Source organism: Lontra canadensis, unplaced genomic scaffold (assembly GCF_010015895.1).
Source record: "Lontra canadensis isolate GAN:19392208 unplaced genomic scaffold, GSC_riverotter_1.0 scaffold55, whole genome shotgun sequence".
Taxonomy (NCBI): domain Eukaryota; kingdom Metazoa; phylum Chordata; class Mammalia; order Carnivora; family Mustelidae; genus Lontra; species Lontra canadensis.
Window position 1 is genome coordinate 8233614 of NW_022631049.1, and position 26900 is coordinate 8260513.

Sequence of the window (26900 nt, forward strand, 5' to 3'; positions counted from 1 at the left end):
CTTCAACCAAACTACCCATAAAAAGAAAACTTGTTATATAAATTATCCTCTATTTTTATAATCAAAATACTGTACTGGTAAAAATAAATAACAATAAACAACATACTTCATTTTCATATTTGCTATCAGACCCACAAGGTATGTTTGTCCTTATAATTCATTATACTTGAAAAACAAATTGAAATACAACAGACATGCACAATTAGGCCAATGCTTAGGATTTCAGATTTTACCTACCAAGATATAGAGAAACATGATTTTGTTCTAAAGAATAACTAAATTGTTGAGGAGGCAAGTGCTTCCTAACATGCTCCTAGTGTCACAGAATGCTAAAGTATATATTTAATGTAACAGGCTACTACAGCATTTTGTATTTTCCAACTCTAACCATAAAGTCTGTTAAGTCAAAAACAGAAAAATAAGTCAAAAACAGAAAAATAAGTCCAAAAACCCCTAATCTTTCTTCCAGGTACAACAGAAGAATATTAATGCATTTTATTTATTTATCTTTTTTTAACTAAGAACACTTTTTAGGTTTTTTGATATTTTACATTTAGTGTCCGTTGGCTCCTTCAGAGAGTATCCGTGAAGGTTCAGTAAATTTTGCCGTGAACAAGTAAAAAAGAGCTGGTGTAGGTACCAAAGCCAAAAGGGGTAAATCCTGCTCGAGTTTATCCACTCTGGAAATGGATATTATTCCATAGGCGTGAAGTAACCAGTGGCTGAAGAGAACAATAAGTCTTTTCTTTCTCACCAGAAGATCATAGCAGTTCTATATAATTTTGTAAAAGAAAAGACAAATACAAGTTATTGGGCTGAATAAGCTAGATAATTTATTATGTTATAATTTAACATGTATTATTTGTTGGGAAATGGCAGAATAGGAAGATCCTGAGCTCTCCTCATCCCATGGATACAAATGAGATAACACACATCAATGCAACTCACTCTGAAAATGACCCAAAGACTGGCAGCAGAAGACTTCCCCCAGTTAGTTATAGAAAGGAAGCCACATTGAAAAGGGTAAGAAGGGTGGAGTGATGGTTAGGAACCAAGCGCTGAGAGAGACTAACCACAAGAAGCCCAAGGATCAGACCCTACACCAGCAGTCCTAGTCACGGGGGTCCAGCACCGCGAGGAGGAGTCCCCCAGTGGGCCTTACTTAAGAGGTTTTTGTTTTTGTTGTTTTGCAATCAGGGGCCCTTAGCTCCAGGAGAGCCAGAAAATAACAGAGAAACTGAGTACTCCAGCCATTAAAGAGCCATCATAATAGGTAAGTGATGAATCACTAAATTCTACTCCTGAAACCAGTATTACACTAGAGGTTAACTAACTAGAATTTAAAGAAAACAAAAAAGCCAGCCTAACAACCTAACAGAAATACAGCATAGAAGCAGCAGTTTGAAAAGCACCAGGGGTGTATGTGAAGGAGATTTACTAAGTTCAGAACGTTCACAGTAGGGGCAGGGATCTTTAGGAAACTTATCCAAGAACAAAAGAGCTAGCACATTCCCTGACCTCGATACCCAGACACTTGCAGGAACCAGCAGAACACTCTTCACCTAGCTTGCTACCGCCACACCCAGCCCAAGCTCTCTTGGATGCACTCAGCAGGTGTCCCTCCTGCCCCCACGCACTCTGCAAGCAACCCCCGGAGAGATGGCGCCACTCCAAAGCGGCTCCTGCCCTGATAACCAAAAGTGCAGAGGAAGTACCCTGCTGATCAGTGCCATGGTAGCTGCAACAGACAGATGGGGACAAGCATCTGGTGTGATTGCTAGGCCCACCGACCTGCGAACACCTCTCAGGGGACAGGGAAGGGTGAGGTTAACCCTGGAGAATGATTTAACTGCAGCCCAACACACAGAAGGGGGACAGGCATCTGGTCTGACTGCCAATCCTGCCCAACTACAGGCCCTCGGGGGCCCCAGACGGACACCTTCACGGCACAGGCACCAAACCCTGCCTGGTATGCCCTGAGCAGATGAAGGAAGAAGCCACTGCAGCTGACTGGACTGACACAGCCCCAACAGCAAGGCCCATGTACCCCACAGAGGAGGTACCCTCGCAGTGCCTGGTTCTGGTGAATGGCAGCACTGTGCCACAGGACCCCTTCTTTCAAGATCAGGAGATGTAGCTGACTTTTCTAATACAAAGGAAAGAAACAGAGTTAGACAAATGAGGAGACCAAGGAATAAGCCCCGAAGGAAAGATAAGCAACATGCCTGACAAAGTAGTGGTCATAATTGAGCGAAGGATCTCAGTGAGACCTTCAATAAAGAGACACAAAATATAAAACACAACCAGCTGGAAATGAAGAACTAATAACTGAAATGAAAACTACACTAGAGGGAATCAATAGAGAAGGGAGAAGAACAGCTCAGTGATCTGGAAGACTGGTGTAACGGAAAGCTCCAACCTGAACAGCGAACAAAAAAATGTACTAAAAAAGGAGAACAGGTTAAGTGACACCATCCAGCATAACAATAGTCACATAATAGGGATCCCAGAAGGAAAAGAAAGAAAAGGTGCAGAAAATTTATTTGAAGAAATAAAAGCTGAAACTTCCCTAATTTGGGGAAGAAAACAGACATCCAGATGCAGGGAGCACAGACAGCACGTAACAAAACCCAAGACACAATAATTAAAATGGAAAAAGCGATAGAGATTGTATAAGCAGCAAGAGAAAAGAAAGCAATTACACATAAAGGAAACTCCTTAAGACCATATCCGGTGATTTTTCAGCAAAAATTCTGCAGGCCTGAAGGGAATGGCACAATATTTTCAAAATGGTTAAAGAAAAAAAATTGTAACCAAGAATACTCTATTCAGCAAGACTGTTAATGCAGCACTGAAGGAGAAAGGAGTTTTCCTAACCACTAAACTAGCCTTACAAGAGATGTTAAAGGGAATTCTTTGAGTGAAAAAAAAAAAAAAAACAACCCATAATAAGGAGTAAGAAAGCTATAAAAGGAAAAAATGTCACTGGTAAATGCAAACATGTAAAAAAGATTAACCACATATAAAACCACTATGGAGAGTAAAATGTAAAAACAGTAAAATCAATTATAAAAATCAGTCAAGGGACTGACAAAATGATGTAGAGTATGACGACATATACATAAAACATGGCAGGGGTGGAGGGTAGAAATTTAGTGCTTTTAGAATGGATTCAAACGAAAGTGACCCACAACTTAATACAGACTGCTATACATATAAGAAGTTATAAATGAATGTAATGGTAACCACAAATCAAAAACCTATAAAATGTACACAAAAAGATAGGAATCCAAGCATAACACTGAAGGCATCAAACCACAGGAAAGAAAAAAGAGCAGAGAATTAAAAAAATAACAGTAAAACAAGTAACCATGGCAATAAGTACATACCTATCAATAATTACTTTGAGTATAAATGGACTAAATGCTACAATCAAAAGACCGGGTACGGAATGGATAAAAAAACAAAAGCAAAATCCATCTAAGTGCTGCCTTTAACAGACTTTCTTCAGACTTAAACCCACATGCAAGTTTGAAAGTGAAGGGACAGAAAAACACATCACGCAAACAGAAGTTAGAAGATAGTTGGGTTAGCAATACTTATATGGGACAAAATAGACTTTAAAACAAGGAGTGTACCAAGAGATAACTACATAATTATAAAGGGAACAATTCAACAAGAGGATAGAACAATTATAAATATCTATGCACCCAAAAAGGGAGCACCTAATACATAAAGCAACTATTAACAGATAGGAAGAAACTAACAGTAATACAATAATTGTTGGAGACTTTAATATTCCACTTCATCAATGGATACATTATTCAGACAAATCAAAAAGGAAACAATGGCTATGAATGACATCAGACCAGATGGACCTAAATGATATATTCAAACATTCCATCCAAAAACAGTGGATTACACATTCTTTTCAAGTGTGCATGGGATCTTTTCCAGAATGGATCACGTGTTAGGCCACAAAACAAGTCTCAACAAACTTAAAAAGAACAAAATCATATCATGCATCTTTTCCAACCACAAAGGGATGAAACTAGAAATCACAAGAAAAAGTCTAGAAAGAACACAAATACATGGAGACTAACACGTTACTAAATGATTAATGGGTCAACCAAGACACCAAAGAGGAAATAAAAAAATACATGAGACAAATGAAAACTACAGTGGTTCAGTATCTTTCAGATGCAGAAAAAGCTGTTCTAAAAGGAAAGATTATAGCAACAGAGGCCTACCTCAAGAAATAAACATCTCAAACAAAGTAACCTTACCACTAAAGGACCTAGAGAAAGAACAAAGCCCAAAACGAGTAGAAGGAAGAAAATAATAAAGATTACAGCAGACGTAAATGAAATAAGGCAAAAGAAAGAAAGGAAGGAAGGAAGGAAGGAAGGAAGGAAGGAAGGAAGGAAGAAAAAGAAAAGGAAAGAAAGAGAAAATTGAACAGATCAGTGAAACACGAGCTGGCTCTTTGATGATCAACAAAATTGATAAACCTTTAGCCAGACTCAGCAAGAAAAAAAGGTCTCAAATAAAACCAGAAAAGGAGAAGAAATGACTGACACCACAGAAATACAAAGGATGTTAAGGGAATATTATTATGAAAAATTACATGCCAATAAATTGGACAACTTTAAAGAAATGGATACATTCCTAGAAGCATATAACCTCTCAAAAGTGAATCAGAAAGAAATAGAAAACTTGAACAGACCAATTATTATTAAAGGAATGGAATCAGTAATCAAAACACTCCCAACAAAATAAAGCCCAAGACCAGATGTCATCACAGGTGAATTCTATCAGACATTTAAAAAAGAACTAATACCCATTCTTCTCAATCTATTCCAAAAAATAGAAAAGGAAGGAAAGCTTCCAAATTTATTCTACAAGGCCAGCATTACCCTGGTAACAAAATCAGATAAGGACACCACAAAAAAAGGGGAAACTACAGGCCAGTTATCTCTGATGAACATCGATGCAAAAAGCCTAAACAAAATATTGGTAAACCAAATGGAACAATACACTAAAAAAAATTATTCTCCACAATCAAGTGGGTTTTATTCCAGGTTGCAAGGGTGGTTCAATATTGGCAAATCAATCAATATGATACATCACGTTAATGAGAGAAAGGATAAAAATCATAGCATCATCTAAACAGATGCAGAAAAGGCTTCTGACAAAGCACAACATCTGTTTGTGATAAAAACCTCTCAAACAAAGTAAGTCTAGGGGAAAGGAACCTCAACATAGTAAAGGCCGTATATAAAACCCTCACAGCTAATATCTTACTAAATGCTGAAAAACCAAGGGCTCTTCCTCTAAGATCAGGAACAAGGAAAGGATGTTCACTCTCACCACTTCAACAGAATACTAGAAGTTCTAGCCACAGAAACAAGAAAAAACAACAAAACAAAAGATATTCAAATTGGTAAGGAAGAAGTAAAACTTCCACAATTTGCAGATTACATGATACTATATATAGAAAACCCTAAAGACCCCACCAAAAAACTACCAGAACTGATAAATGAATTCAATGAAGTCACAGGATACAAAATTAATGAACAGAAATCTGTTGAATTTCTATACACTAATAACAAAGTAGCAGAATGAGAAATTAAACAATCCTATTTACATTGTACAAGAATAATAAAACATCTAGGAATAAACTAAAACAAGGAAGCGAGAGGCACCTGGGTAGTTCAGTCTTTAAGTGTCTGCCCTTGGCTCAGGTCATGATCCCAGGGTACCAGGACCAAACCCTGCATTGGGCTCTCTGCTCAGCGGGTAGCCTGCTTCTCCCTCTCCCACTCCCCCTACTTATGTTCCCTCTCTCACTGTCTCTCTGTCAAATAAATGAATAAAATCTTTAAAACACAACAACAAAACAAACAAACAAACAAATACACCAAGGAAGCAGAAGACCTGTACTCTGAAAATTATAAAACACTGATGAGAGAAACTGAAGGTGACACAAACAAATGGAAATTCCATGCTCATGAACTGGAAGCCCCGTGTTAAAATGTTTATACCACCCAAAGAAATCTACAGATGTAATACAATCCCTATCGAAATAGCAACATTTTCTACAGAAGTAGAATAATTTTAAATTTGTTTGGAACCACAAAAAAAAAATCCTAAATGGCCAAAGCAATCTTGAGAAAGAAAAACAAAGCTGGAGTTATGATAATCCCAGATTTCAAGACATACTACAAAGCTGCAGTAATCAAAGCAGTAAGGTACTGGCACAGAAAGACACACATAGATCAACGGAACAGAATAGAAAGCCCTGAGATAAACCCATGCATATAGTAATAATCTAGGACAAGGGAGGCAAGAGTATACACAATGGGGAAAAGACAGTCTCTTCAATAAATGGCTATATGAAAACTGTGCACCTACATGCAAAGGAATGAAGCCGGACCACTTCCTTACCCATACATAAAAATAAACTCAAAATAGATTAAAGGCCTAAATATGAGAACTGAAACCATAAAATTCCTAGAACAAAATGGGCAGTAATTTGACAATGGCTACGTAGGTCTCCTCAGGCAAGGGAAACAGAAGCAAAAGCAAAGCATTGGGACTACACCAAAATAAAAAGCTGTTACATAGTGAAAGAAACCATCAACAAAACAAAAAGGCAATCTAATGAAGGGGAGAAGATATTTGCAAGTGATATATTTGATAAGGGGTTAATATGGATGTATATTTTATATATGTGTGTGTGTGTGTATAAATTAATACAGATATGCATATATCTGTATATCCTATAACTTCTACAACTCAACACCCAACACTCAACATCTGTATATCCTATAACTTCTACAACTCAACTTAATTTGATCTGATTTTAAAAAATGGGCAGAGGACTTGAACAGTTTTCCCAAGAAAGACTTAGAGATGGCCAATAGACATAGGAAAAGATGGTCAACATCACTAATCACCAGGGAAATGCAAATCAAAACTACAATGAGATATCACCTTAGACTTGTCAGAGTAGCTAAAATCAAGAACACAAGAACACACGTTGGTCAAGATGTGGAGAAAAAGGACCCTTGTGCACTGGGAATGCCAACTGGTGCAGTCATTGTGGAAAACAGTATGGAGGTTCCTCAAAAAATTAAAAATAGAATTACCAAAATCCACTACTGGGTATTTACCCAAAGAAAATGAAAACACTAATCTGAAAAGATATGTACACTTCCACGTTTATTACAGCATTATTTACATAGCCAAGATGATGGAAGCAACCCAAGTGTCCATAGACAGATGAATGGATAAAGGTGTGGTACACATAAACAATGGGATATTACTTAGCCATAAGAAAGGATGAGATCTTGCCATTTGCAACAATATGGATTGACCTAGACGGTATATTGCTAAGTGAAATCTGTCAATGAGAGAAAGACAAATACCATATGATTTCACTCATAATGTGGAATTTAAGAAACAAAGGATAAAAAGGGAAAAAAAAAAGAAGAAAGACTCAAATACAGAGAACAAACTGGTGATTACGAGAGGGGAGGTAGGTGAAAAAAGGGGATTAAGAGTACACAAATCATGAGCATAGAGTAATGTACAGAATTGTTATACTGTACACTTGAAACTAACATAACACTGATGTTAATACTTCAATAAAAATAAAATGTACTGTTTCCACACAATAATCTCAGAATCACACAATGTTTGACCTAAAAAGGACCCAAGAAATCATTCAGTCTAATCACTACACTTTACAGATGAGGAAACTGAGGCTTCCGACAGCCATAATAAACAATCAGGGGCAGCCCCAAAACAGGACCCCATGTCTCTCAATTCTAGTCCACACCACCATTTAACCCTGGAAACACTACAGTTTCTTCTGAGAGATATGAACCAGAAGGGAACTCCACATGATGTGCCTTCTTCCTGCCCTGATCCACTGTAGCTGAGTCTTATAGGCAGGAAGGAGGAGGTATATACACCCAGCTTCCTCACTCTTAGTATTCTTGGAGTCTGCTGCCTGGATAATTAAAAAGGAGCACAAATGACATGTGAACAGCCTGATTTCCTTTAATCTTTGAACAGCTTTCTAATATGTAGAAATTGGAGGGAACAAGTGATTATAAAAGTAATATCTAAAGGTGCTATAAACACACTAAAATGTAACTTGCGGAAGGTTACCAACTCTCTCTTATTAAATGACTAACTCACCTAGAACTAGATTTTTCTTTTCCCTATTTCTGATTCATTACAAAGTGCTACTTGAAGTACATGAACATTTTATATAGGAGAGATTCCTAGAGCAGAGAGATCAGTTTCAAGCTAGTTTAACTATCCATGGTAGTTATAGATAACAAAAATTCGAAAACTTCATTTTATTGAAATATCCAATCATTTCTCCCTCAAAAATGAATCTGCTTATCTTCTTTAAAAATGTTGTATGTTGATTAAGGATTACAAAGCAGAAATGGAGACAGTATACAAAAGAAAATGTGTAAATCACCATAAAAATATTCTGTCTAGTTCCTCTACTATTATTCTGGTTGAAAGTCATTCCCTCTCATTCTTTCACTAATGTAAAAGAAAAAAGAGCAACAGCAATGACTCCAAAGTAGATAACAACTTACTTCCCCTGGGTTGAACTTATTTACGAAAGAATTCTGAGAAATCACACACCTTACCAACAGTAGTACAGCACCTGAAGACTGTGCCAAGGCACTAGGTTAGCAAGCAACACTTTTATTCCTTTCAAGTTAAAGGAATAAATCAAAGAGTTCTAACAGTGGCCTTCCACTGAAATACTAAAAAGAGGCAGAAGATGGAGATCACAAAACAGGAACAGGGTCAAAACTAATGTGACTATGACATTATTTCCAAATCACCAAAATATTAGAGTGCAATAGTAAAAAAACATCCATAATCAATAAAGTTGGGAAGAAAATTGAGTACAAAATGTATATATAATTACTGATGACTGTCAGTGTTGCCAATGTAAAATAAAGTGTAAAATTAGTTCTACATACAATAAAGCATTTCATGTTTCCTTCAAAACAGTATTAATAACTTTCAACATTTCAATAATTAAACATTTTCTATGTTTGTAAGTTATGTGATATGATTGGTTTTTCTCCAACATGCTGGATAGTTGAGTCTACCACTGCATGAATTTCCCAAGCAAATACAGTCCAATATACAACCTTTCATAAACTTAACATGCTAACAGCTACTGAGTGCCATATCAAATAGCCATTCCTAAATCAATCAGCTGTACCATATCATATGTACTATTCTCCTATTCAGTTGTTAAATTAAAAATCAATCAAAAAAACCTTTAACAAAGGAAAAAAAGATTTCCTACCTCTATTTCAGAAGCTGACATGTACACAGCCAGAGTAACCAAAGATAATACTAATATAATGTATGGAAAGGCATAATCTGAAAAAAACAAACATTGGTATTGAAAATTAAACAAATTTTCTGAATAAACCATCAAAAAAATTCAAACAGCATAATTCTCCTCATAGTGAAAACTTTCTCAACCAGTCCTGTGAGAGACTTAAGTCCTAATGCCCTAAGGCAGGGGTCAGCAATCTTTCTGTAAAAGGCCAGACAGTAAATATTTTTGGCTTTGTGGGCCACCCAGTGACTGTCTCCATCACGCAAATCCCTGCTGCAGTGGGTACAGCCAGACAATCCAGAAATGAATGGGTGTGGCTATGTTCCAACAAAATTTTAGGGGTAATAAAATCCAAATTTCACATAATTTTCATATGTTAAGAATTATTTTTTTTAATTTTAAAATTGTAAATTGTATTTTAAATTGTAAATTGTAATTTTTAAAAAGTAAAACTATCCTTGGTCCAGCTTTGAAGACCCTACCTTGAGGCATCCATTGAATGTAAAGAATTAACTTCTGTCTGTGCTTCTAGATCACTAGTATGTACCAAACTTGGGAGGACTGAGAAAGTAATTACTCAAATAATTTTGTTTTGTGGTCCAGATGGAGGACACTGGTTGAGAAGATCTATACAGTTTTAATAACTCTTTAGAAAAGTTCAGTGTCAATAAACCTCAAAGGACAAACGGAGCATTCAGTGTTATGTCAAAATTCTAGATATTTCTAATTCAAGCAAAACTTTTCCTTATAAAACTATTTTTCTCTTAAAATGTTTTCAATTTATAGCACACTAAAACAAATGAACAAATTGAGAATAAAATCATGAATTATTTTTCATATAATTATTTTAAAACAAGTTCAATTTATGAAACCACTAATCATTCTGCATCGCAGTGGAACCCATTTGGAAAAATTTCAAATGTTAATTCAGAAAGCAGAAGCCAGAAATTCTGACTTATCTATACAGGCCCAATTCCAACTTACTAAATAACTGAATGCCTTATTTGACATTTACCATCTTTTACTTCACAGACAGCGATTAGGTCCTCAACCAACCATTCAAAAAAAACCTCATTTAATTTATAAACAATATTGCTACTGCTACAAATTTAAGACTGAGTAGTAAAAAGCCATCTATGTTTAAAAAGAGGGAAAGGAAGTTTCTAGCAAGGCCTAAACTTGTGGGTAGTAGAGGGTGGTCTTGGGCTCAGGCATGGTTCTTACTCTAAGGTGTAAAATAATTTGAGATTTTGAGCAACTAGGCCCAAGGGTAAGGCCTGAGAATCTGCATTTTAGTTCTTCTAGTGGTTCGGATGCAGATCACACTTAAAAATTGGCTTCAATAATAATTCCAAGGAGGTAAAATTTGTCACAGACCTCTTCCTAATAAATCCAGGGTCTCTCTCCCTAGACACAGGTATCTTAAGCTACCAGAAGCTGCTTGCTGCTCTACTTTGCTCAGACATCTCTATTTCCTTGTTATGAACAGAATGTTTGTGTGCCCCAAAATTCTGCTGAAATCCTAAGCTTGCGATGTGTTGGGATTTGGAGGTGAGGCCTTTGGGAAGTGATCAGGACATGAGGGCAGAGCCCTTGTGAATGAAAATAGTGCGTTTACATAAGAGAGCCCTCTACCCCCGACTTCTGCCACATGAGGACACTGTGGGCTCTTATCCAGACACCAAATCTGCGGGTGCCTTGCTCTTGGACTTCCTATTCTCCAGGACTGTGAGAAAAAAATTTCTGTTGTTTGCAAGCCACCTCGTCTATGGTACTTTTATAGCAGTCTGAAGTGACTAAGATACCCCAACAAACCAAAATCATCTATTTACTTTTTTTTCCAATACCATAAAATTACAAGTTGGTATGATCTCTGACTACTCTCAGCAGACTGCATACATTTACATTTAGTGCAAACGAACACTAACTCCTTGATCCTCACAATGAATGTGTTTTGAGCAGAGGCTTGTTAACAAAATGATCTGACGGTCTCTGTGGGACAAAGCATTTTGCAATATCGGCAGCCACATATATGAAGCAGTGGGGTCTGGCAGTCTCCCTGGGTTAACTTCCTAAACCCTGACCCACTTTCCACAGTTTTTCCCCTCAAGAGGTTCTGCACAACAGCACCAGTTGTAGTCTAGGACACAGGGTGGAGGCTGACAATTCCTAAATCCTTCCCACCTAGACAGCTCTCCTAAGTGCCAGACTGGTATAAATAATTACCTGTACTTTAGTGAATATTCCATGAACAGCTAAAACCAGATTCACTCCTCATCAACCTATTTTATTTGCTTCTTCTAATAACTGCTTCTGTTGCTCTATTTACCAGTTACTAAGTCAGAAAGCTACTCGATCATATTCTCCTATTCCCTCACCCGTGTATTTAATCAGTTACCTAGTTTAGTTAACTCTATCTTCAAAATACTCTCCATTTCCAGTGCTTCTCTACTTTAGGCCAGTCCGACCTGGCTAGCTGCAATAACGTCTTACCTGATCCTCCAGGTCCTCCCCCCCCACCAATCCATCCTCCACACTGCTACCAAGTTCTCTATCCAAAATGCAAACCTAGGTATGTCACTCTGCCGTCTAAAATCCTTAAAGAGTAGGTCTCTATTCCCGAGAGCAAGAATAGCAACCTCAAACACCTCCAGAGGCCAGCCAAGCAGGTGAATAAGGGAAGTGGGCCAAATCTAAGAAAATGGGGAATGGTAGGAGCTAGAAGGAACCTATACATTTTCAAGTATTATGTAGGCCAACTGAAACAATGTATCAGTAAACTAGAATATGAGGGATGACAGACCTCTGACTAGTCTCCAGTTTCCACTTCCCTTGGCCTTACCTTCACAGTGCTATCCTCCTCCAGAACCAAATTCATTACCATGCTACATTATGATGCCAATCTTGCCTAGTTCCTTTAGGCCAGAAGCCTTGTCCTCTGTAACCCGGTAGGGTTCATATAAAAGATGGCATCTAACAGCCCTGCAATATTCAGTGTCACATATTCAAGTAAGTACTATACTACATTCTCTCCGCTACTTATAGCTTTCTTACTAGTATGTCAATCCTTTAACACCAAACTTTCTCTTATTCTTCTTTTGAGTCACAATTCAGTCTACATAGTTACTGAATAAACGAACAGCTATATTAAAATAAAGAATACACTGAGGATTCTTTTATTGTACCTAAAAAGCTTTGATTAAGGAACTCAAAAACTGAAGACATAAAAAAAAAACAAAACAACAAAACTGAAGACATAACTTAAGGATAATATATGTTAGTATATATTATCAAACAGTAGTTTCTATATATTATATGTAAAAACAAGTTCTTATTTTTTAATTTATACTCAGGTTTTAAAAATATTCCTACTTAGGTTCAAAGCTTCAGATTCAAAGTATTCATTAAACAGAAATCAGCTTTGATTCGTCTGAGAACATTCCATTCCAAGAAGCCCATTTTTTTACGTTTTTTATAAGACTGATAATGTTTTAGCAAAAATATGTATTTTCAAGGATTAAAAAAAAAAACTATTTTGAAGAAAAAGATCCAAAATTATACTTAGAGAAAATAGTTTATCACACATAAAAATAAATATATTTCATTGACTTGACCCATCAAACTTACATAAAAGGCCTCCGCCAACTGCCTGAAGCACAGTTAAAATTGGGAAGAAGTACAGTGCAGCATAAATACTTTTAAATCGATCAGACTTTCCTAACCCACAGGCAATCTTCTTTACCAGAAGTGGTCGGAGTAGCATCATCAATACCAAGCAGAATGCATAATAGATAAATACAATGGTGTATCTGTAAAATAGAACAAGGAATCATAACACGGAGAATAAGTTTTAAAATAGCTACTGATCAATTTAAAATCAAAGATGCTAAAAAAGGGCACCTGGGTGGCTCAGTGGGTTAAGCCGCTGCCTTCGGCTCAGGTCATGATCTCGGAGTCCTGGGATCGAGCCCCGCATCGGGCTCTCTGCTCAGCAGGGAGCCTGCTTCCTCCTCTCTCTCTGCCTGCCTCTCTGCCTGCTTGTGATCTCTCTATCAAATAAATAAATAAATCTTTAAAAAAAAAAAAACAAAACAAAAAAAAACAAAGATGCTAAAAAAGATTTTAAAAGTGTATTAAGTCAACCTATTAATTCATAAGGTTTCAGTATTGTAAACATTTTTATAGTAAGTTTCTAATAATAGAAATTTACATGCTTTTCCATGTTTCATCTAATCAAGTTCCCCTCAAAACTACAATTAGAGTAAAGTATCCTGGTATTTCTCAATTTGTAAGGAACTAGGCTATATATACACCAATGGAGAAAATAACCTCCATTAGTCAATGTAATAGTGTTCCAATGATAATTTTATGCCATCACTTTTTGTTGACTCACAAAAGAAAAAAAATTTCTATAACTTTTGGTAGTCCTGTAGCCTTTTCTTTTTTAAGTCTTTTTTTTTTTAGTAATCTCTATGCCCAACCTGGGACTTGAACTCACAACCCTGAAATCAAGAGTTGCATGCTCTTCTGACTGAGCCAGCCAGGTGCCCTGGGTAGTTCTGCTGCTTTTTGAAAAGTTTAGCCCCAGTAAACAATATGTAAAGTAAATATGAATAAACCCAGTGTTGATACCATAAAATCTCTTAATTTTCAAAAACCACTGTTGTGTATGATTAATAAAAAAAGGCCACTGCACAGTGACTACTGGAAAAGCTGCTGAGAAAAAAAAAAAAAAACCTACTTAATTCAAAGATGGTGATCATATCCTGATCAATGAAGTTGTGTAAGGATGTGGCCACAGAATGAGGATGGAGAGCATCTATTTGCCATCTCTGTTCTAATCTTAGTATTTATTGACTTTCCTACTATATGCTTTATAGATAGTATAAAAAACATTTATATATGTGACCAGCAAGTGAGTCTGATTTTTTTTTTAATAAAATGGTTATATACGATATCTGATTCCCTTTTTAAGCTCTCTAAATAGGACCAGGTTAAGTCCTGCAGTCCCCTGGATAGTATATGAGAAGAGAATAATCGAAGCTGAGAGTTATAGCTCTATGACACCAACCAAGAACACATTATTAGTCATTTATATATAGTCTTACATGTAAATTATATGTATATACAGGGACAGATGGCATATATACAGGAAATAAATAATTTACAGGGCTTAATGGTAGGCAGGTGGAAAGATGTTCATACCTTTGTATCTGGAACTTTTTTTAAAATTACCCTTTTACATATGTGAATGTGCTTTTCACACTTAGTACGCTTAAGAAACTGCACAAAGAGGACTGTTTTCTTGAGCATATTATGTAATGGTAACTTGCTATATAAGAATGTCAATACCAGACTCTTTATTACACCTTTACCAAGAAAAACACATCAAAATGAACACGAGGAGAAATTCTAAAAACGAAGTAGTCTAGGACAATATTATACAGAATCTTATGAATTTGGTATTTTTTTTTAAAGATTTATTTATTTGGCAGATAGATAGCACAAGTAGGCAGAGCAGCAGGCAGAGGGATTTGGAGAAGCAGACTCCCTGCTGAGCAGGGAGGCCTGATGCAGGGCTCGATCTCAGGACCTTGGGATCATGACCTGAGCTGAAGGCAGCCACTTAACTGACTAAGCCACTCAGGTGCCTCAAATTTGGTATTTTTAAGACAAAACATTCTCATGGAAATTATAAACATCAGTTGTGGAAAAAAAACCAAAACCAAAAAAAACACTAACCCAAACACCCTAATTACAATGCCAACTACTACTTTATTAAGTGCTTCCTGTATGTAAGCACTGCACATAGTATCTGATATGTGCAGACTTAATACAATCACGTTATAAGGTACCATTATTCCCATTTTTACCAATGGGAAAAATGGAGGTTATGAGAGGCTCTTAACACAATCATGTTAACCACAGCAGCTCAGGATTCAAACTCAAGCTTATTTTTAGTCCTAAAACTCATACTCTTTCCTCTATGTCAGATACTGCTTCTCTGTTGCATATCATGAAGGTTTTCCTTATAAATCCCTTTTAAAGAAACAAATGCCGCTTATTTTAGAAATGCTTATATACACTTCAATACCAACATAAAAACATGTTCATAAAAACATGTATTATACCAAAATGTATTTCTATTCCCATCTATTAGACTGTGTATCCTTCAAGAGCAGAAAATCATCTCTGCATATCTCCCAGTTCCTGGAAGCCATTCTTCAATACTCAACCTATTGAAATGAATAAAATCTATAGTTATCATTTTCTAAGTGATCTTCGGTCTGTGAAAATACTTACAGTGGGTAAACGGCTTCATGTGTGCAGTGCACCGTGGTGATGTAGTCAGGACTCGGGTTGTAAAGCATAGTGTACCAATCGGAGAGCATCAGGACTCGGCAGGAACGGATGTAAAGGACACCGACGGGGTCACTCACAAGTAAGGTGGTAAGAGCTGCCATGGTGCATTCGAATAGTGCAGTGACGTGCTGGAAAAGTGCGCTGGAACTAGGAAAGCAAAAGCAGCACAATTACCGGAAACTTTTCAGGATTTCAATGGATTTTAAGAAAACCTGTATGTTTCAAAATACAGGTTCTAAAAGGATATTTTAACTGATAAATCCTGAAGCTAAAATATCTTCTAAATAGGTTAAGAAATGTCAAACATAAAAACCACTTGAAGAGTTTAACCATCTATATTAAAAAGGGATACAAATCCCAGATAACACGGTGCCAGTACTATCTAAATGTACAGAAGCGCAGAAAGTATCTTTAGTGCCCTGCCAAACTGTTAAGAATGTCTTAGTATCTATGCATTTTAAATGATCTTAAATATCAAAAGCACATAAAAGATTATGTGTGATATATATTAGTTATAAAGTGTAATAATATAGTAAACACTATAAGCTCATCATCTAACCTAGAAACTACAACATTAACCTACATTTACCTCTGTTCTTTCCTCATTCTCCACTCCTGGCTCTCTCCAAAGAGGTAACCATTATACTAAATTGTCTTTATCACTTTTTCTGAAGTTTTTATTCCAATTAGATTATGTTTCATAATCTGTCTAGTATTGCTTATTTTTTTTTAAAGATTAACTTATTTGAAAGAGAGGGTGGGGGAGGCAAAAAGAATCTCAAGCAGACTCCCTGCTAAGCATGAACACAGGTTGAGCCTGACGCAGGGCTCAACCTCATGATCCTGAGATCATGGCCTGAGCTGAAACCAAGAATTGGACACTTAACCAACTGAGCTCCCCAGGCACCCCAAGTTTTGGCTATTTTTAAGCACTATTAAAGTGATATTTGTCTTGAGATTTTTTTTCATTCGAAATTACATTTCCAAGATTCATCCATGGCATTGCCTATAGCTAAAGTTCAGTCATTTTCACTGCTATATAATATTCTACTGCATGCCCATTCCATCATTTATCCGCATTTGCTTTTTTAAGTACGTTGTCAATGCCTTCCTCTCAATTTAAAGGTTGAATTTTCACTTTCTTGTGATATTTATAAACAGATGTTCTAAATTTTAATAGAATTTATCAATTTTTAAATTTCTGGTTAGCATTTTAATATTCTGAGAAATCCTTATTCCAAGAAAAATATTAACCTATATTTTCTTCTAGATTTTAAGGTTTTGCTTTTCACATTTAAGTCTTTCACTCACCTAGAATAGATTTCTGTGTATAATCTAAGGTAGGGTGTGACTAGATTTTCCCACTTGGGTATCCCAACTGTCCCAGCAGCAGCACATTACTGAGTAGTTTACTGTCCCTCCTACCCCACCCCCAAGCCCCCAAACCGCCATGCCACTTCTGCCATACAAGTTTCAGAGATTACTGGTCTGTTTTTAGGTTCTGTATTTTGTTCCTGGGGTCCAATTTTATCCCTGAGACAAAAGAATATGACAATCATCCTTGGTATTACATACATTCTTCTACTCCTTCAGTGGTCTTGGCCATTCTTGTGCCTTTGGACTTCCATATAGATTTTAGAATTAGCTTGTCATGTTCCACAATATGACTCCAATGTAGCTTAGCTACCTCAGTCTTAGCTATCTCACAATACCATGGTACTATAAATGAAATATAGGGAGATAAAAGATCCCATATATTTATCTTACAGCCAGACTCTTTACTAAACTCTCTTACCATTTCTATTATCTAGTCTACAGATGCTTTTGAGTTTTCTATCTGAACAATGTTTATCACTGCATAGCAAACCAAAATTTAGTGGTTTGACAACCACCATTCATTATTTCTCACCAGTCTGTGATCTGACTGGGCTCACCTGGGGAGTCCTATCTGTTCCATGTGATACCAATCTGGGATGCACTCATCTAGAGGCTTGACTGGGCTGCAGTGTTCAAAACAGCCTATATGGCTGGAGTAGATGCCAGCTGTCAGCACAAAGAGGGCTGCTAACCAGAGCACCATGTGGTCTCTTATTTTTGGTGGTCTGCAGGGTAATTACGTGAACAGGTATGAATTTCTTACTTCTTCTGCTTAGAATGTGTTTTGCTTCCCCAGGAGCAATTTTGCGAATCTGTTTTTCACTATGTCTGTAAAATCCAAAGCTAATGTATCTTTAAATATTGACTCTCCTTCATTTTCTCTATTTTTTTCTGAAGACTCTGATTAGAAACAATGTACAAAGAGTTAATAAAACTTTTCCTCTGCACAGGAGACTCTGACTTTCAGTTAACTAGCTCAGTTCCTCTAGAAGCCTGATAAGGGTAAAATGTCAACTTTATTGCCAGGTAACACTGTTGAGGATACGAACAACTCCTTGATTGGTAGACTGTACCGGGACTGGGGAGAACTACAAATAAGGAATAAATATCTGATGGGGACACCATGGTCTGGCTTTCTTGAGTTCAGCAATTCTTGTAATTGGCACGTCCCCAGCAGGGCTCTGGAAGCTATACTTATGGAAAGGTTTCAGAAAGAATGGCTCCTTTAGGGCATAAGACCTTAAACCTGGACTCCCACACCCACTCGTGTGGACTTTATCTTCCTGCAGCTGAACTCAACTGCTTCAAAGGCTGACGCTGCCCTGTAGGCAAGCTGTGTTCCTTCTGGGCAAGACTGGTTCTTGGTATGACCTAGGGTTGTCTACCTCTGGTAGTCTGAATGTTTAACTGAACCTAGGTGAATTCCTACAGGGATTATAGACACACACTACAGCTTCTCATTCTATGCTCCATTTCTCTTAGTATATTTCAAATTTTCTATCTCCTTTTCTCTCAGCATTGCATTATTTTTTAAATTTTTTTTTCAGTGTTCCAAAATTCATTGTGCACCACACCCAGTGCTCCATGCAATATGTGTCCTCCACGATATCCACCACCAGGCTCACCCAACTCCCACCCCACCAAAACCCTCAATTTGTCTCAGGCCACAGTCTCTCATGGTTCGTCTCCCCTCCGATTTCCCCCAACTCACTTCTCCTCTCCATCTCCTAATGTCCACAGATACATGTATTTCCTAATTCACTAATTCTATCTTCAACTGTTCAATCTACTGATTGACCTACCATTTTAAAAATTTCATTTCTAGAAGTTCCTTTCGTTTTTTAAACCAACCTGTTTGTTCATTCTCAATAACCTCTTGTTGACTCTTGGAGGTCTTTGAGGCTGTATCCTCTATTTCTTCAAGCACTACAAGGTAGCCTACAGTCCATTATCTGCAGTCCTTTGGAAGCACACCTATACTGTCTGTTATGTTTACCCACTCTCAGTCATGGTGTTGATTTTATTTGGTTATCACGGAGTATGAGGTCATTCACAGATATTAATGAGTAAGAGTCTTAGGGCCTAAACTAAGGATGCGGGAAGCCTTCCAGCGAAGAGGATCTGTGCTTTCGCCGGCAGTCATGCCCACCACTACCTTGGGCTCCAGCCTCTTGAGAGTGTAGGCTTCACACCGGCTGCCTCAGATTCAGGACCTGCTGTGGTCCGCAATAAACCACAGGAAATGCACCCCCCCCCCACTGTCTGCTTTGTCACTCTGGCCCCAGCTTAAGGTTGGCTTGTGTTTTCTTTTTTTTTTTTTTTTTTAATGATTTTATTTACTTTTTTGACAGAGATCACAAGTAGGCAGAAAGGCAGGCGGGGCGGGGGCGGGGGGGAAGCAGGCTCCCCGCAGAGCAGAGAGCCCAATGTGGGGCTCGATCCCAGGACCCTGGGATCACAACCCGAGCCTAAGGCACAGGCTTAACCCACTGAGCCACCCAGGAGTCCCTGGCTTGTGTTTTCTAAAAATGGATTCTTGGAGATCTCCCCTGCTTCCAGTGAAACCAGCAAGGTCTTAAATAGTTTGTCTTTTCCAAACTTCAGTTATTTCCCACAGGAGGGTCGCTTGGAGCTCCTAATGAGCCCATATTGTAGGAAGAATTCCTGCATGATTTTACACAGATGGAAAGAGTGCATATGTAAACAAACATTTATAATTTCACATAATATAATCTAATATTTTGCTTCATTATAGAATTCATATTTTTAGAACCCAACCTCATCATTTCTTGCTATTACTTTAGTAACCTTGTCTCTTCTCATTGTGCCCCTTTCAAACTGTCTGCAGTCAACCACACAATCTTTACAGAACAAAATTGGGATTCTAAAACTCCCCTTAGTAGACTACTCGTTGAGTTCCATCTGTCTTTCAGGAAAAATACCCCTTACCAGCATTGTTTTCCACCCCTCCCAGCCATGCTACTTTCCTTTTCTCCTCACACATCCACACACGTGGGCATCCTTCACTCACCCATCTGGCAAGCTGTGCATCCTTCAAGATCAGCTCTGGAAGTTATTTTGAGTCTTTTGAATACTTCCTAAGATTCCTGTAGCCTCAACTCTCTATCCTGGTCTCATTTAGTCCCCATCTCTCACAGGACCCTCAGCTCTCACCTCTTCATTATACTGTGTGTTTTTTTGCCTCCATACTTTGGCACATCTTCTTCTTGATGATAGACTTTTTCCTCAATTTCTGTCAAAATCTACTCACTTTGCAAAGTCCAGCTTAAAGTCAGTTTTTTCTGTGACACCGCCCTATTCTGAGAAGGAAAAATTAATTTCTTTCTTCTTCATGCCAGCCTTAAAACTCTGCATAAACCTCTATTACAGAACCTCACAAACACTGTGATGGCTTGTCTATTTCATCCACCGGATTGGGAGCAGCCACATTTCAGTCCTCTCTGAATCTTGCAATGCAGCACAGCATTTGGCACACTGCAAACATCCCTAGTGACCGCTCAATACATTCTAAAAGTTATAAATTATATAAAAACAAGTCACATAAGCAGCACAGCTTCTGACCATACTGCATAAAAATATGTAATTCTGCTTATCTTTGCCCTGGCCCTAAAGAAAAACAAATTTAATACTACACGCTGGGGAAAGCAAGAGTACCAGAAAGGAAAGTTTTGATGAGAGTCTGGCCAATGCATTCCCAAGGGGTGACTTCACTCCTAAGAGGGCAAAAATTGGTTCTTGGGGATAAAATAATCTTACATTTGTTATATATAGCACACAGGTGCATACACGACATAGACAGTGATGATATTAAAATTTCATGGGCGTAGGTGAAATCAGGAAAAAAGTATCTGAAAAGGCTCCTTATTTAAGGAAGTGACAATGAATAAAATGTTGAGAAACACTGGGCTAGTCTCAGACAGCTAGGCCTCTACTTCCTTGATTGTAAGGGCAACATCTCTGGAAAATGCAAGAGATGGCTCTGGTGTTCTTTGCTGTCAATTTCCTAGGCAAAGCATACCTAAGTTATGCAAACTCCTTCTTTTTAAACACACCTGCTTTCCTGCCTGAGAACTAATCACTCCTCTGTTCTACCCTCAAACCCAACCCCACACTCTGCTCCAAGACTCTCCCTCAAAACATATCTGATGTTTTAATTCAAATGCATTTGGTGAGGTACATCTCTCTACCCCCATCACTTCCCTGCTTATGGCTGAGACGTTCCAACCAACTAGCTGAGCAATTACTCCACTTCAGCTTTCAGTTTATCACGTCTCCTTTCTTGTCCTCGTCTCTCATCATTCTAGAACAGAAATTAAAAGCAAGATGAGAGGTACTTTTTAAAAAACCTTTTTTACGGATCCATCTGAAAACAAACCAATACTTTTCCAATATAAATAATCAGTGTGGATTTATTAGGTGGGATCCAGAAAACTACTAATTCTAATTATGTCTGCCCATCCTTCCCATTCCCATTCACACTACTGGAGTCTGGTCATCCCTACTTCTTGCAAATAGCCTTCTAATATACCTCGCCTCTCATCTACTCTCTATAGACGTTACCTTCCTAAAATATACAGCCAGTGATGTATAAACCAAAACCTTCACCAATAAATCATCCACACAGCAGATACTAAATGAGCATCTGTTACGTGCCAGCAGCTGTGCTGGTCTCTGGAAATTCCATGGAGAACAGAGATCGCCACTGCCCTCATGGACTTCCAGTTGGGAGGTAGGAGGAAACAAACATAATTATACATTGTGTTGACTACTAAATACAAAACAAAAACAATAAAATGAAGAATACTATTTAAAAAAAGGGAAAAAGGAGGGCAGACCTACTTTAAATTGGGTCTGGGAAGGTCTCTACAACTAGGAGTAATTTAAACTGAAATCTGAAGGAAAAGGCAGCTAGGTAAAAAGCTGCATTTGAGGGGGACAAGAGAGCATCTGAGGCAGAGAAGAGCTGGCGAAAGGGAAAGGACCAAAAGAAAAGTTGGAGGAACTAAAGGCTGGTAGGGCTTGAATGTACTAATTTGGCTGCTCATTCCCAGTATAAACTTCACATCCTCACCAAAGAACCTTCCCATTCTGGGGGTGCCTGGGAGGCTCAGTTGGTTAGGCCACTGACTCAGTGTCAGCTCAGGTCATGCTCAGGGTCCTGGAACAGAGCCCCACACGAAGCTCCATATTCAGTGCAGAGTCCGCTTGTCCCTGTCCCTCTGCTCCTCCCCCTGCTTGCACGAGTGCACAGTCTTTCTCACAGCCAGAAAAACATACCTTCACATTCTGGCCTCAACCTGTTTTTCCCACTCTCCTATTTATTACCTTTGATGTGCAATCCACACTCTGACCACCCCAACTACTTCCAGTCCCACCTGCAGCACAGCACACATTTCACACTGCCATGCCACTGTTCGTGCTATTTCCTCTGCCTAAAATGTTTTTTTGAAGTCTTTCAGATCACACCAGGCACAACTCATCTCTTCCATTCTTTGTGATTTCAGAACATTTTGGTCATAATGCCTTTTTTTTTTTTTTTTAAGATGTATCTATTTACGTAAGAGAGAGAGAGAGGGAGCTTGAGTGCATGCAAGCTGAGGGAGGGCTGAGGGAGAGAATCTCAAGCAGAATCCCCCCCACCCCGCCCCCGAGCACAGAGCCTACACAGGGCTGGATCCCATGACCCGAGATCATGACCTGAGCCAAAACCAAGAGTTGGACATCTAACCCACTGAGCCACCCAGGCATCCCTCATAACACGTTTATACTTTTTTTTGTTTATACACTTTTAAAATTGATTTATAATTAGTTGCATATGCATTTGTCTTCTCTACAAAATTAGAGAAGTTCATTATTATAAACCACATCAGTTTTTTCTGTACCTCCTCCCCAATCATCTAACCATAAAACATAGGGCTCAATAAATGCTTGTTGATTTTAATGTTTTAGTATCAGTTTTCATAATTAGGTTGCAGCCATATTATCTTAATTTTATACTAGATTACTAGTATTAAATTAAATCACAAAGCATTTGTTCTCCAACAATACAGTTTGTAATCATAACCAATTCTTTATAGAGAACCCATAGAGATTGTAATTAAGAAATGAAAAAAAATTCCTTCCTAATCATTTAGAGTGAAACAAAGGATATTTCCCTTTATAATTACTAAGACATGCCCTATCCTTAAGTTTTCTTGCCACAGTCAAAAGTCATCAGAATATAAAGCAAAAAGTTTCACCGCAATTATTTAATAAGGTCTTCTAAATGATCATTATTCCAACATCAGTCGGTCCAGATACATTCATAGAAAGTGCTAACCTCTTTTTCCCTGAATACCATTCAATGAAGAACCAATGTAAAACAAGGGGAAGCATAGCCATAAATCCAAGATACAGCCAATCATAAAGTTCTGGAGACTCTGTGCATGGCTGACAGTATTTCTGTGCATTTGTTCTCTGTCCTCTTGGACACACCTATAACATAAGAACAATATTTTTTGTACAGATACTATTTTAGGGATTTATCTTAATATCCCAAAGTCATTCTATAAAGACATCCCATTTCAGTTTAAACATGTATACATGTGCATCTTTTAGAAATAAAAAAGAAAGTGCATATGTAAAATACATCTACATTTTATTTGATGTATCTGTATAAAACTCTTTTAAAAGATTCCTTTTACTAAGTTACTAAAACAGTTGACTAACATTAAATGACAAACTTAGTTAATAACGCTACATAAAAATAATTACAGAGAAAAATTCTGGAGTTTTAATGTTAACTTACTGCCCAAGTCACTGCACTATAGCATTAATAAGTATTAGAAATTACTATAAAATTATGTTTTAAAAAAATGTTAGTTGAGACTGTCAAGAAAGATGTATTACAATTAATATGACAACACAAATAAGAATTTTATTAATGTGTCATAGTTTTATAAATTGAGTATAATGAAGAAAAAAGATATTCTACAAGTGAAAATATTTCAAAAGCAAAAAGATTTTAGCAACAAAACAACATCGAAATGTTAAGACTTACCCCACATTCTCCATATATTTCAGTTGAACCATTTTTAAATAATAGGGTCTTCCCACAGTAAAGTCCAAGGCATGCTGGTTGAATATCGACAGCTTTTTAAAAACAAATGCCAGTAAAGTAACATCTTTTGTGATTATAAAATAATGTAATAACAGTTGAAGCACCTGGAAGAAATATCTCAACACAGTTGTTAAAAAGATACAGATTAACAAAAGTCTTGATGCACTTACTTTTAAAATCTAAAATTCCCCTTTTACACCTTGTCACTGCAGAAAGTTATATTGAAACCTTGTTGTTAATGCTATTGCTTATGGTTAAGAGCCATCAACCAGCAGAGCGGGATCTATCCCCAGAATTCAAAGCTTAACCTAGTATGCCTCCAGGGGCTCTGGCAGTAAGTCCCCTTGATTAGATGGACTAGACTTTTGCATTTCCACTTTTTAATTAGAAAGCTAACAGAGGATCACCACCCCTTATTTTTGCCCACTCAGAACATGCACACATACACACATACACAAAGACACACACACACAGTATCACCTTCGTTCTTAATAGAACACATTTTAATACCAAAAAAGCAGAAAAGACGTAATTTCAAAATAAAGGCCAGGCCTTTAAAGTAAATAAATTCACCTTAAGAAAAAGCTTACAACATTGTCCTAACTTTGGTCATGTTTGTTGAGGACAGGAGAAAATTTCATCATCTGATCAGTATCTGGGATACTGATATCTACCTTAGAATCAACCCCCTGCTCTCAAGGCTTGGACAAAATAAAAAGCAGCTTTTCTTCACAAAAAAATACCTCAGGGCCTACAGATTGTCTTTGGCCTCAACAACAAGAAGTTATTAAACGTGTTTTATTTTTTCTTCATCGGAGACATCCAATTTCCTTCGTTCACGGATTCATTTATTCAATAAACGTGCATTAAGTATCAGATTCCCTGGCTAGGAACTTCTTAGAGAGCCACAGAGCAACATAACAAGAGTCCCTGCCCTCAAAGAACCTACAGCTTAGAGAAGAATAAATCTGAAACAACTGTGGTCAAATGTGAATTAATCTGGAAAATTGTGCATTTTAGGACTATTGTAGGGACCAAGGGCAGGCTCCCAAAATGAGCCACTTTGGAATACTGATTATTTTAAATAAAAGTTACTTAAGAAACAACAGGGACAAGGACATTCACACCTCTTCTGTCTCCCTGAAAGCAGTAAAAAGATATCCTTATTAACAGTGATAATGACTTTAAGGTCAAAAAAGCTGCAGAAATAAACCTTGTTACTTTTTTGCCAGTCTACTACCTTAGCCCAAACACCTGTTTTCCTTTTCCAGTAAATTCCTCACAAATTTATTGCCTCTTTGTTGATAATGTATAAAGAACTGCCTGCCTTGGTCATTTCTTTAGATCTCAGGTTTCATAACTAGGCCTCCATGAACACATAAAACTTTTTTTTTTTTTCTGTTAATCTGTCTCATGTAAACTTAATTTTTAGTCCAGCTGGAAGATAGAGAAGACTTTTTCCTTCCTTTCACTATTGAATAATTTCCCAAATTCTTCATGAATTCACAATAGAGACTGCTCGGTCCACAATGCCCTTTCTCCTTTCAAATTCAAGTGGACTTTTGATTTCTTTCTCCCTGTGCTGCTGAGAAACAATAGAAATAGCACAAACTAAAATGTTTCAAGTTTAAAATTTTCACTTTTGCCAAGTTCCTGATTTTTTTTAATCCATGGGCTTCTTCACCTTATTTGGCATTTAATTCTTAATCAATTGTAATCACTACGCCCTAAACTACTAAGGGACAAAAATGAACGGTTTCAGAGTTTTTGAGAAGACAGAAGTTAAAGAACTGGAGGCTTCTTCCACATGTGTTTTGCATCTAGTAGGTGTTTAGTAAATACATCTGAATGTGAATAACCTGAAATTCTCAAAACCCAAGGCCCGAAAACCACCATGATAAACTGAAAACAGCTCATCATGGACCAACCAAAACTACGGCTCCCGGTGTCCGTTCGATATCCCCTTCCCTTTCCCTTCACTGGAGGGTGGCTAAAATATTAAGACTTTTTTTTTCTTTTTTCCAACGGTCTTGTCCCTTTGTGAAGCGCCCTATAAACTTAACGCCTGATGCTCAAGCGGGCGACTTCAGCAGCGAAGGAGCTTCCTCTTCCCTTACTGGCCTTACTAACGCCCGCGCTTTAAATTTTGAAGTCGACCCTCACGAATGCTAAACAAAGGGACTAAAAGGGACCGAAGCGACCTCTCTCACACGACCAAGGCCTGGCATTTTGCCCTGGCACACACAGCCCGTTCCCCTCTACGGCGTGCCTCCTCCGCAGGCCGAGAGGGGACGAGACGACCCCGAACCCCAGGACGAGTCCAGACACCGGGCGAGGCTGTGCGAGCAAGGGGCAAGGATGCGCCGCTATCCGCAGGCCGCCCGCCGGGGCAGAGCCCAAAGCCGCCACCGTGAGGAAGAGACAGGGACTAAGACAAACGCTTCCCGACCCTTCGGGGACCACTCACCCATTGGCCGCTTGCAGGTCTCCCCGAAGGAGGTCCGGGATCAGCCGCCACGGTAGCAGCGCCCGGACATCCGGCCCACAGCAGCCTCGGCGGCTCCGCCTCCTGGTAACCCGGGCGACCACCTCGGAGCCCCGCCCCCTCGCCCTTCCGGTCTCTGCTACGACGCCCCGCCCCGGAGG

General features: G+C 38.1%; 1 protein-coding gene across 2 annotated transcripts; it reads right to left on the minus strand.

Moving 5' to 3' along the window:
* Positions 1–514: 514 nt before the first annotated feature.
* On the minus strand, positions 515–26838 carry JKAMP (JNK1/MAPK8 associated membrane protein). 2 transcript variants are annotated; one of them, XM_032875278.1, is made up of 7 exons: positions 26722–26838; positions 24195–24286; positions 23475–23629; positions 15698–15904; positions 13022–13203; positions 9356–9432; positions 515–772 (listed from the first exon to the last, which is right to left on the minus strand). In XM_032875278.1, the coding sequence occupies exons 1-7, from the start codon at positions 26723–26725 to the stop codon at positions 554–556; spliced, it is 936 nt and encodes a 311-aa protein (XP_032731169.1). In that variant the 5' UTR covers positions 26726–26838; the 3' UTR covers positions 515–553. The 2 variants fall into 2 exon arrangements, with proteins under 2 accessions (XP_032731169.1, XP_032731170.1); XM_032875279.1 differs by having other exon boundaries at positions 24195–24268; positions 26722–26828.
* Between the last annotated feature and the right edge of the window lie 62 nt (positions 26839–26900).